This window comes from Rhododendron vialii, chromosome 2a (genome assembly GCF_030253575.1).
Source record: "Rhododendron vialii isolate Sample 1 chromosome 2a, ASM3025357v1".
In the NCBI taxonomy this organism is placed as follows: domain Eukaryota; kingdom Viridiplantae; phylum Streptophyta; class Magnoliopsida; order Ericales; family Ericaceae; genus Rhododendron; species Rhododendron vialii.
In genome coordinates this window covers 46,228,702-46,238,408 of record NC_080558.1, presented here as the reverse complement: position 1 = coordinate 46,238,408, position 9,707 = coordinate 46,228,702, and the positions used below count along the sequence as shown (strand labels likewise).

General features: G+C 39.9%; 1 protein-coding gene across 2 annotated transcripts; it reads right to left on the bottom strand.

Annotated features, from left to right (window-relative positions):
• Positions 1-3,298: 3,298 nt before the first annotated feature.
• LOC131317938 (protein NLP7-like) lies at positions 3,299-9,707 on the bottom strand. 2 transcript variants are annotated; one of them, XM_058347647.1, is made up of 7 exons: positions 9,399-9,707; positions 8,463-8,992; positions 6,810-6,857; positions 5,700-6,696; positions 4,591-5,549; positions 4,135-4,428; positions 3,299-3,462 (listed from the first exon to the last, which is right to left on the bottom strand). In XM_058347647.1, exons 1-5 carry the CDS (start codon positions 9,589-9,591, stop codon positions 4,993-4,995), a joined length of 2,325 nt encoding a protein of 774 aa, XP_058203630.1. In that variant the 5' UTR covers positions 9,592-9,707; the 3' UTR covers positions 3,299-3,462; positions 4,135-4,428; positions 4,591-4,992. The 2 variants fall into 2 exon arrangements, with proteins under 2 accessions (XP_058203630.1, XP_058203631.1); XM_058347648.1 differs by lacking the exon at positions 9,399-9,707 and adding an exon at positions 9,079-9,334.

The following is a 9,707-nucleotide window of genomic DNA, read 5'->3' as shown; positions in this document are numbered from 1 at the left end:
ATTAACATTTTTTTTTTTTTGAACCAACAATGTAACTTATATTAAGTCAAATGGAGGGCAAGAGTGATAGTTTCTTACAAAACAAGGAACCACTGTTTCTCCCTTATCCTTAGACAGCTGATAACAAAAGATGGGAGCAGCTGAGCAGCGGTATATTTGTGGAAACATTGATATGTAAGCTTTCAGTATTTATTTCTGTGGTTGATTGAGCATGCTTAAGGATCCTTTGTGCTGCTGTAGAGCACGTCTGTGTATGTGGTTGGTATCTGTAAATACCTTAAAAGCTGTAGATTCTTTTCTTTTCTTTTTCTTTTTCTTTTTCTTTTTTTTTGTGTGTGTGTGTGTGTGTGTGTGTGTGGGTGGGGGGGGGGGGGGGGGAAGGAAGAGGGAATTAAGCTGTTGTATTGTTATCCATCAAGGGGTTGGAATTGTGATTTAGCCATTTCCTTGCCAGGTTTTCAACGTGATTCTGAAGTCATGATTAAGGTTAGTTGTTGCAGTAAGGAATCCCCAGAAAACATGACATTCCAATCTTCTTAGCAATTGTATTCCTCTTACATTTCCTTTCTTACAAAGATCCAAACCCTGCAGTGTTAGAGGTAACTGATGACTTCCTAATTTGGTGAAACAAATGCGATGCAGAGCTACAGAAATCAAGAGGGCGTCCCCTCTATTTAATTACTAAGATTATGGCTCCGTTTGTTTTGATGTAAAATGTTTTTTTAGATAACAAACTTTAAACTTTTTTGTTTTTCGGTATTTGGTTGGTACATGAAAAATATTTTTCAAAACAATGGCAGATTACTGGTTTATAATCAAGTAATCTCTCTCTCTCTCTCTCTCTCTCTCTCTCTCTCTCTCTCTCTCTCTCTCTCTCTCTCTCTCTCTCTCATTTTGGATCTAATATGATTTGGGAGAAGAATGGAATAGTAGTTTTGGAAGATGTCGGACCATCGGGGGGTGAAATGCAAAAATGACTTCCGGCCAAAATTAGAGGAAAACAATTTCACCCCGTTTGTGCCAAATGTTTACCATAAGGGGAAGCAATTGCTATGAAAACATGTTCTATACTATAGTTTATATACTGTTTTCAATTTAACATTCTAGATTCGTTAAAAATAAAATAAACTTGTTTATTGCAATTTTGAAGGTTTAATAAGTTGCGGTAAAATTGACAGTGCTTCAGCTTTTAGACTACTTAAAAAGTTGAAATTTGATCCGAAAAGTACCATAAATTCAACCATCTCAAATCAAATATTAGATCATTTTTAGGTTGTCGAAATTTTTAGAGCATCTTCAAGAGAGGTATCAAAACCAAAATCAAACTATTTGAAGAGTTATGTATGCAAAATGCGGCAAAATTGCTACACTATTTTAAAGGAGTGAGAATTTACTCTTCACATTGCCAAGATTCATGATTGGTGAATTAAATAATTTATGTGGCAAAGGGGACCCCTTAAATTTTAGAGAGTCCTAAAAAACTTCATATTTGAAGAGTGATTTGGAGTGCGCTTGTTCCAAATGAGTATTCAACTTGCCACATATGTCACCAAAATTAAAAACACAGAAATCAGGCCAAAAAATTACAATGCAATTTAAAGCCAAGGTTATTTGAGCAACCAACAATAAATTAAAATCCCAGGATGGAACAATCAGAACAGAATTGAAGTTTAAAGAATCTATAAGAGACACAACACCCTCTCTAATAATAGAAGTTGAGGTACCATTAGCGGTGGACATTGATTTTTGGGCAGATGGTTTTAAGGATGAGACTTGTCTAGAATCAAATGTCATATGATCTGTGGCTCCTGAATCAAATTTCCATGTATTATTCAAAACAGGTGCAGAAATATTTAAAGCCTTACCAATAGTGTTACATGTCGTTGCTATCAATGCAAAGACTTGTTAAGAAACTTCGTCATTTCCATCCGCCTTACCCTCAGCAAATGCAGTAGTAGAGTTTCTACCAGAACCTCTCTTCTTTGAATCACGATTGTGATCCCACCATCCTGGATATCCTACTAGTTCATAGCAACGACTTTTTGTGTGACCTGCTTGGTCAAAATGAGTACATTTGTAGGATGGCTTACTAGTACTACGGGATCAATCAAGTGGACGAGAATGATCTTGAGACTGCTTGTGTTTGATTTTCCCGTGGATGCTGAGAATGAGATCGATCCTAGGGTTTCAAACTTGGGCGATTTCGAGCCAGCAAGACAGAGGTCTCCAAGTTTTCTGATTCCCCATTCAAGGTGGCACGACGTTCTGCTCACGTCGAACCAACGCATAGCATTCTTCCAAGTCTGGGACAGGTTCCTTGCGAAGAATCTCTCCACTAACCTGTTCATATGCACCATCCAATTCAGCGAGGAACATGTGTACCCTTTGCCGTTGGATAGATTTCTTATACGTTGCAATATCATTAGCATGCTCCATGACCACTTTATCATGATGGTCCAATTCACGGAAAATTTTGCACAACTCTCCATAATATACAGAGAGGGATTTTCTACCTTGTTTGGCCGTAAAGGCCTTTTGATTCAAGGAAAATACCTGCAGTTCATCGCTTCCATATGGCAATGTCTTAATTGCTAGTGTGTTATTAATTGATTGTTCTCAACTAAGCCTGTTCTCTACTCCCTCATCCCCTTTACCCTTCATGTGGCAATGTCTGATCTTGTCTTTAACATTCAGACTGGTAGGGGCATCGGGAATAAAGTCCATAAAACTATCTGACAATGTTTTGTAAACAAAAAGTATGATTACAAGATCACAAAATAAATTAAAGTAGACAGTTTTTCCTCCTTGGTTCAAAGGGTTATCAACCAATCTTGAAAACCAATTGCACCTCACACACACACAATCAAGTCAAGTCAAGCCACCCCCTACTTCCCCTCTCTTCTCATCCCCCACCTTTGTTGAACGCGTTTCTGAGTAACTTTTTTTTGTGTCCACACACTTATTTGGGTCATGTGGGCCCACTACATGCATGCATCTTTTTTCTAATCATCCCCCTCGGATCAAACGGTTTTTCCTCCTTGGTTCAAAGGGTTATCAACCAATCTTGAAAACCACATTGTGATTAACACAAAAGACTAAGAAATAGTGTTTGACCCAAACAAAACCAACAGAGAAAACAATAGAAATAGTGTTTGACCCAAACAAAACTGTCAAAACCTTTATTAAGGCGAAACACGTTCATGTAGAGAAATTCTAGTTATAAAACTCTCAAACAAAAAAGAAAGAAAGAAAAGGAAAGGAAAAACAAACAAGCGCATGCAAATTTCCACCCACTAGCAATCAAAACCGGCAAGGTCAATAGACATAAATATTTACACGTACAGAAAAGAAAAAAATAAGAAAAAGGTCTTGGTGACGTTAATCACCGGGAATATTCTTAATATGTACACAGATTCTAATCCTAACCATTCAGTACTCATATTAGTTCCCTAACACAACAGTCTTTTTGTAGTAGGCCGAACCAAACAGCTCGAACCCCGCATCTGAGAAGGGCGAGCCGAGGTTAGAGCCAAGAGAGGTGGCCGTACCTAATTTCCGGTTAGGCGATATCCGAGGCGTAACGATGGATGGTGACGCGCCGGACTAGCAACCCGCTTAAAGAAGAGGTTGATAGGCTCGGCTACCTTCGAGATAGGCTACCCCCGTTGGTTCCTTCGCCCCACGAGCCACTTACCCTCAAACTCGGCCAAAGGCGAGGCTCGACCAATCTGATGCCATGTGCCTCCCCATGTGCTGAAGCGGTTATGCCAAAGGATAATGATGAGTGCACATGGGGGTGCCAGCTCGTACCAAAATGGTTACCAAATTTTATCAGTGACGTCACAATGACGTTAGCCAACCCGTGCCAGGCACATTCCCATACTTGGAGAGCAAGCCAAGCAGATTCTATAAATACCAAAGGATAGCACTAAAGAGGTACATACTATTCAATCTCAAAAACCCTAGTCTCTTGCTTTACTCTCTATACATTCTCATCCTCTCGCAGGAGGGCCTTCCCGGGCAACTCCGGCCAGGTCTTAGTCGTGCGTTCATTGTGCAGGCTAGGGGCAAGACGGCTAGGAAACATTCGAATCAACTGAAGAGGAGCTCTAACCAAGGATCAACGGGCCACACACTTTCCATAATGAGCTGCGGATTAGCTACTGTTTTCATCTGTTCTCCACCTTCAAGAAACCGTGCTACCCGGTTCAACAAACTACCAAACGAAAGGAAAAACCACACACAAAAAAAAAGTATGATAAAACAAGGAGAAAATGATTTTAATTCAGGTTTCAGCTTTCTGCAGCGTCGAAGCTAAAAATATTCCCTTCGCTAACGACTCCAGTTAGAATTCTGCTTCCTGCACTCATTTTCTTTACATCTTGGCTTGAATAAATGAGGATCCTCTGCACCACGTTACAAAATTCCCTGCGAAAAAATGACAAATGGATCATTGACTTTAAAAAGGTACTACCAAATGCGACTCAGAATAAATCTCATCGGATCAAAAGATCATTGATGTGTAGGAAGAAGAAATCTCGCTTAACGAAGAACGAATTAATTTCACACAGATGGTTTCAGGGCACTTACCCCGATGGACAGCGGTAGAGGGCTTCAGAGTCACAAATCTTATATCTTGCCGCGAGACGAGGCATCGTGTAAGCAATATATGCATTGTGTGGGAATGGTCGTCATGGTTTGGGGTCGGGACTGCATCAAAACATGTAGGCATCGTCTCATTGCTAGATCCAAATTAAGACTTGTTCCCTTGGAAAAAGCCTTGGCTGCTGGAGAAAACAACTACTTAAATATTCTAAACTCATGTTCTCACATAGTGTTTGTGCCGATGCCATCACAGCCTGTGGAAACACAAAAGCAGCGGGATTTGGATAAGAAATGGAATGCCAATTCAGAGGAACCCCTAATTTCTCCACCTCGAGTGCTGATATTTAAGCCCCAAATCCCTTCAAATGCTTACAAAACAAGCACAATCTAAACAAATGCTTGATTGGCAGTATTCAAGCCGGTGATGACTGGGGTAATTGGCTGTTTTGGCTCAAGCTGTACCACAATCGATGTGTTGCCCAGAGATCTAGAAGTGTGCATACAATCTTGCAAGTCCTCGTCGCAAGCTATTAAAATCACCTCATTTTCCTCGTCTACATACTTGGCATTGTAAGTTTGGGGGTCCAGGTTTAACCGTTTAGCCACTTCTTGCTGCAGCACTACTAATCTAGAAGACAAAGACAGTCGAAACTTTATCATACTATTGTCATATTTTGCCCTAATTGTCACCATATCCGCATCTTGGAATGCTGCCTTTCTGTGAACAACACTGGCTGAGGCTTGATTCGAAGGTAAATCATAATTTAGTTGTGGAGTTTGTCCCTGGTTCTCAATAGGCGAAGGCAAATCATAATTTAGTTGTGGAGTTTGTCCCTGGTTCTCAATAGGCGATGGCCGAAAGGAACGGACCTTTTTTATGTCGCGAGGTGGCCACCGATTAATACCATGACCCCTACAGACCCGCCTCAATGTAGAAATGCCAACTGCAAAACGAACAATTCAGATAAGACAAAACGTTCTGCTCTATACTGCCAAAAGCCCCACAATTTCTACATGAAAAGAGACTGTCTAGTTAAAAATTACAGAAGGAAAACAAGCAAACTCGTATTTTAAATCTTGGAGTGTACTCTTACCTTCGAGTTTCCTTGCAGCATTGTTACGGCTCATTTTTGAACATCTAAGGATATCCTCTAAAGAAATTTCAATTCTAGCTCCAGTTTTAGTGAGTTCTCTCTGTTGTTCATTTCTTGTGCCTTCTTCTGAACCATTTATCGCAATGATGTTTTGTTCTGCAGTGGCGACATTTTGTCCAATGCTTAAAGGATCCATTGATGGCTGCTTAGATGAGTCTAGCTGCATCGCCACATTTCCATTTTGCAAGGTCTCAAGAATAGGCAAATTGTGGTTTTGTGCTTCACTAACGACATTCATTCCATTGTTTATGACATCCATTGATGGTTGATCCAGTTGACCTAGCTGCAACATAAGTCCACCATCCTTTAAGAGTTCAAGTATACGAGAAATTCTAGTAGCTTGGATCGTATGAATGGAATGACTTTTTTGACCATTCTGAAAATGTATAACTTCAAGAGATAATCTCTCCACCAGTTCTTGGCCAGAAGCAAGCTTAAATGTATCAAAATGTTCCTCCATTGTTCCTAATATCAAGCTCAATGTGGACAGTATGTTCTCATCGTCTTTGCTTCTCACCGGCAAGAAGAACTCCAGCACATAAACTTCATTTCCAGTGTAAATGCTCTGCAAGCATATTGCAAACCAACCACTTAATTTGCACTGTCGTGCATAGGGTAAGAAGGGGTACTCAGCTATGCTGAATTCTTTTATGTCGGAGCAATATAACAAGTTAGGAAATGGAAGTATCCTCCCCATAACCTGCCCCTTTCTTAAGTGACGCCCTTTACTAACTTCCAAGAAATTAGTAAGGCAGCCATTTCCTTCCTCAAAATATTCAACACCCGTGACTGGGAGTTTGACTGGCAGTAAATCATTGCAAGTACTGCAAGAGACCCATGTCAAAGCTAAAGGGAGCTTATGAATTTTACACACTGATCCAAACACCATCCTGAGTTCCCGGAAGGCATCTGTAAGAGCTTTATTCTCATTCCTATACTGTGTTGAAAGTGATGTCAAGTTAGGATACTTAGGAGAACATATCACTTACAGTAGTTATGGAAGGGATATGAAATCTAGAGTTTAACATTGGATCAGGGTTTGCAACTCACTCGCATTTTACAGTGTGTATATTCATCGAAACATTGCAGGCCAAACTCCTGCAGGGGAATGGAAACAACCAACTCAGGAACTTGAATATACTGAGATATAGTATCAGAGAAACATATTCGATACATACAAGTAGGGTAAGAGTAAAGCAAAGTAAAATGCACTGTTACATATATGTTGTACAACATTCGCCTCACAGAAATCCCAGCAATTGAGGAAATTGCCTTGGGTATTTTGTGGGTCAGCATTCAGACATTACTGTGTTATCTTTGATGGAACACAAGCTTCCAACGAACAAGAGCTAATTAGTACCTCAACTGAAGTCCCACGAAGCCTCTTACTTGCGTGTTGTTCAACAAGGTATTCGAATTTGGATTCTGAGAATTCTACGACGGTCCCTTACACAAATGAATGTCAAGTCAAAGAGGACTTGGCGTAGGAGTCCCTGAATGATTTGGTAACTCCAAATTTCTCTCAGGATAACTTTAAGGAGGGGCGATTTTTTTGATATGGTAGCCTTCCTGTTGCAAAGGGGAACAAACCCCTCAAGGTCCAATGATGTCCTTTACTTGGAGAGATTTTTTCTGTACGCAGAAATTTCATTAATCGGATGTTGATCGATATATTTTAGAACACATTTATATTTCTGATTTGTTTTCCATCAGTTTGTGTTAGATAGGCAAGCGAATTGATATTTGTCCATGTTATACTTCTTCACAAGGTCTACACAATGAGCTGCTTAGATCATCAAAATGAGTTCGGGATAGACCCAAAAATGTCAAAACTGGACCCATCCAATTTTTTTTTTGGATAAGCTGGACCCATCCAAGTTGTTTACCAACCAGAGAGTATCCAGGTCCATTATCAAATAGATGTCCCATAATATTCATAATCCTCTTCATAAAGTCAAAAAAAAGAAGAGGAAGTAATCTTTAGCCTTTCATATCTAACTTATACATATATATAGAAGTAGTTTGAAAGTGAAAATCCATATGGCAAAACGGCGTGCATTTATGTTAAAAAGTTGAATTCCCAACAAGACCAACTTTAAGAGGGAGTAGAGAACAGGCTTAGTTGAGAACAATCAATTAATAACATACTAGCAAGTAGCAATTAAAACTACAATAAAATCAGAAAGGGTTCCTGTTCCGGGGAAAAGGAAAGCATCATCCTGTGCAACAATCACTTAAAGTACAATAAGCAGGGTGTTAAGGAAATAGAGTCCCACATTATTTAGGGGCGGAATGGGTGATCACTTAATAACATTTGGGACCTCTCCACTCATTGCCAATTGATTTTGAGATGGACATAAAGTTTCTACATGGTATCAGAGCGGGGCACGTTCCATCCCCACATTTTAAAATAAATTTACAATCCACACTCCACGATGACAGACCAGCAAAAAGGCTGCACAATGATAGGACTCAAAATTGTCCACACTTGACAGACCTCCAAACGCGGCTACACGTGAGGGGGAATGTTAAGGAAATAGAGTCCCACATTGCTTGGGAGTGAAATGAGTGATCACTTAATAACATTTGAGACCTCTCTGCTCATTGCCAATTGATTTTAAGATGGACATAAAGTTTCTACGCAGGGAAAAAAGAAGCAGCGTGAATAACAAGAAATTCAAAAGTGATTGGATTATTGCAAACCTGAAAAACATCATACAGGTGATTGAGGAAATATTTGTCATGCCAATAAGAAGTAGAGTAATAAAGAGACACTATCTCAAGAACCCCAACACAGGTGTGGCTGGAATGTTCAAACACTGGCAGAGCCCAAGATCCGTTTATGTTGCAACGTAAAGCAAGGTTGCGTTGTGGATACTCTTTTTCAGAGTAATACTTCACACTTGGAGCGGATTCGGGGAGTTTTTGGAGGAAGACGCGGCCAGGAAGGCCAAGTTCTTCTTCTCCACTCTCTGCATCTGCGTAGAATTTATACTCCTTAGAGACCAACCTATAATCGCAAAGCCCCCGTCTATCACTCATACAAGTTGTTCGAGAAAGAGCAAAAGGTTGGTTTTGAGTTGTCAGCAAAGTTCGCCCCTCCATTGTTGTTGTGGGTGCCCAAAATTGAAGTAGTGACCCATGAAGCATTGAGCTCTTTTGGAAAGCATGTCTGATCTTGTCCTTAACATTCAGAATGGTAGGGGCATCGGGAATAAAATCCATGAAATTATCTGACAATGTTTTAATTGTAAACAAACAGTATAATTACAAGATCAAAAAATAAAAAAGTTTGACAGTTTTTTATGGTTATACTAACTGGATCAATTCCACCCCATATTCCATCTCTCCACACTCCTCCATACTCTTCTTGTGGCTTCACTCCCGTTGATCGGAACTGTTCATCTCGTTGAATCCCCAATTATTATGTTCGTGAAAAAAAAAATTTGCATTCATCAGAAATTTGTAAATGTACAAGCAAATTGTATTTCGTTTCGCAGAATGAAAAGCTTCATGACAAATATTTCCGTTTGACCAAAAAAAAAAAAGCTTCATGACTGTCCAAGATTTGAAACAAAATGTGATTTGTTTACGCGTTTATAAATGTTCGATGAATCTAATTTGAGAGGGGTCACTTGCCGAGAGGGAGAGTCTGGTGGTCTAGCTGGCTCCAGAAAACCCATCCAAAAACCAAGCCCCCGTAGTCATCCGGTTTAAATCGCGACCATTTGAGTTCCTTTAGCATGTATTCCCCGAAATTAGGAGGGAAGTAGTTGAGATATTCAAGGATTCTATCGCCATCTCCATCATTAACACTTCCGTTTAAGGCCATCTCCAATTTTGCAGCGAAAATCGATCGAAGAGTTAACCTCCCAAACGTTCTCAAGAGAAATGAAATCAATTGCACAGCTCAGTAATGCTCACACACAGTCAAAGTCAAGCACTCTC

Coding starts and splice junctions, on each gene's coding strand:
- LOC131317938 (XM_058347647.1), bottom strand. CDS start 9,591: ATGGCCTTAAACGGAAGTGTTAATGATGGAGATGGCGATAGAATCCTT. Junction 8,993..9,398: donor CCACCAGACTCTCCCTCTCG/GCAAGTGACCCC, acceptor AAACATTGTCAG/ATAATTTCATGGATTTTATT. Junction 5,550..5,699: donor TGCTGCAAGGAAACTCGAAG/GTAAGAGTACAC, acceptor TTCGTTTTGCAG/TTGGCATTTCTACATTGAGG.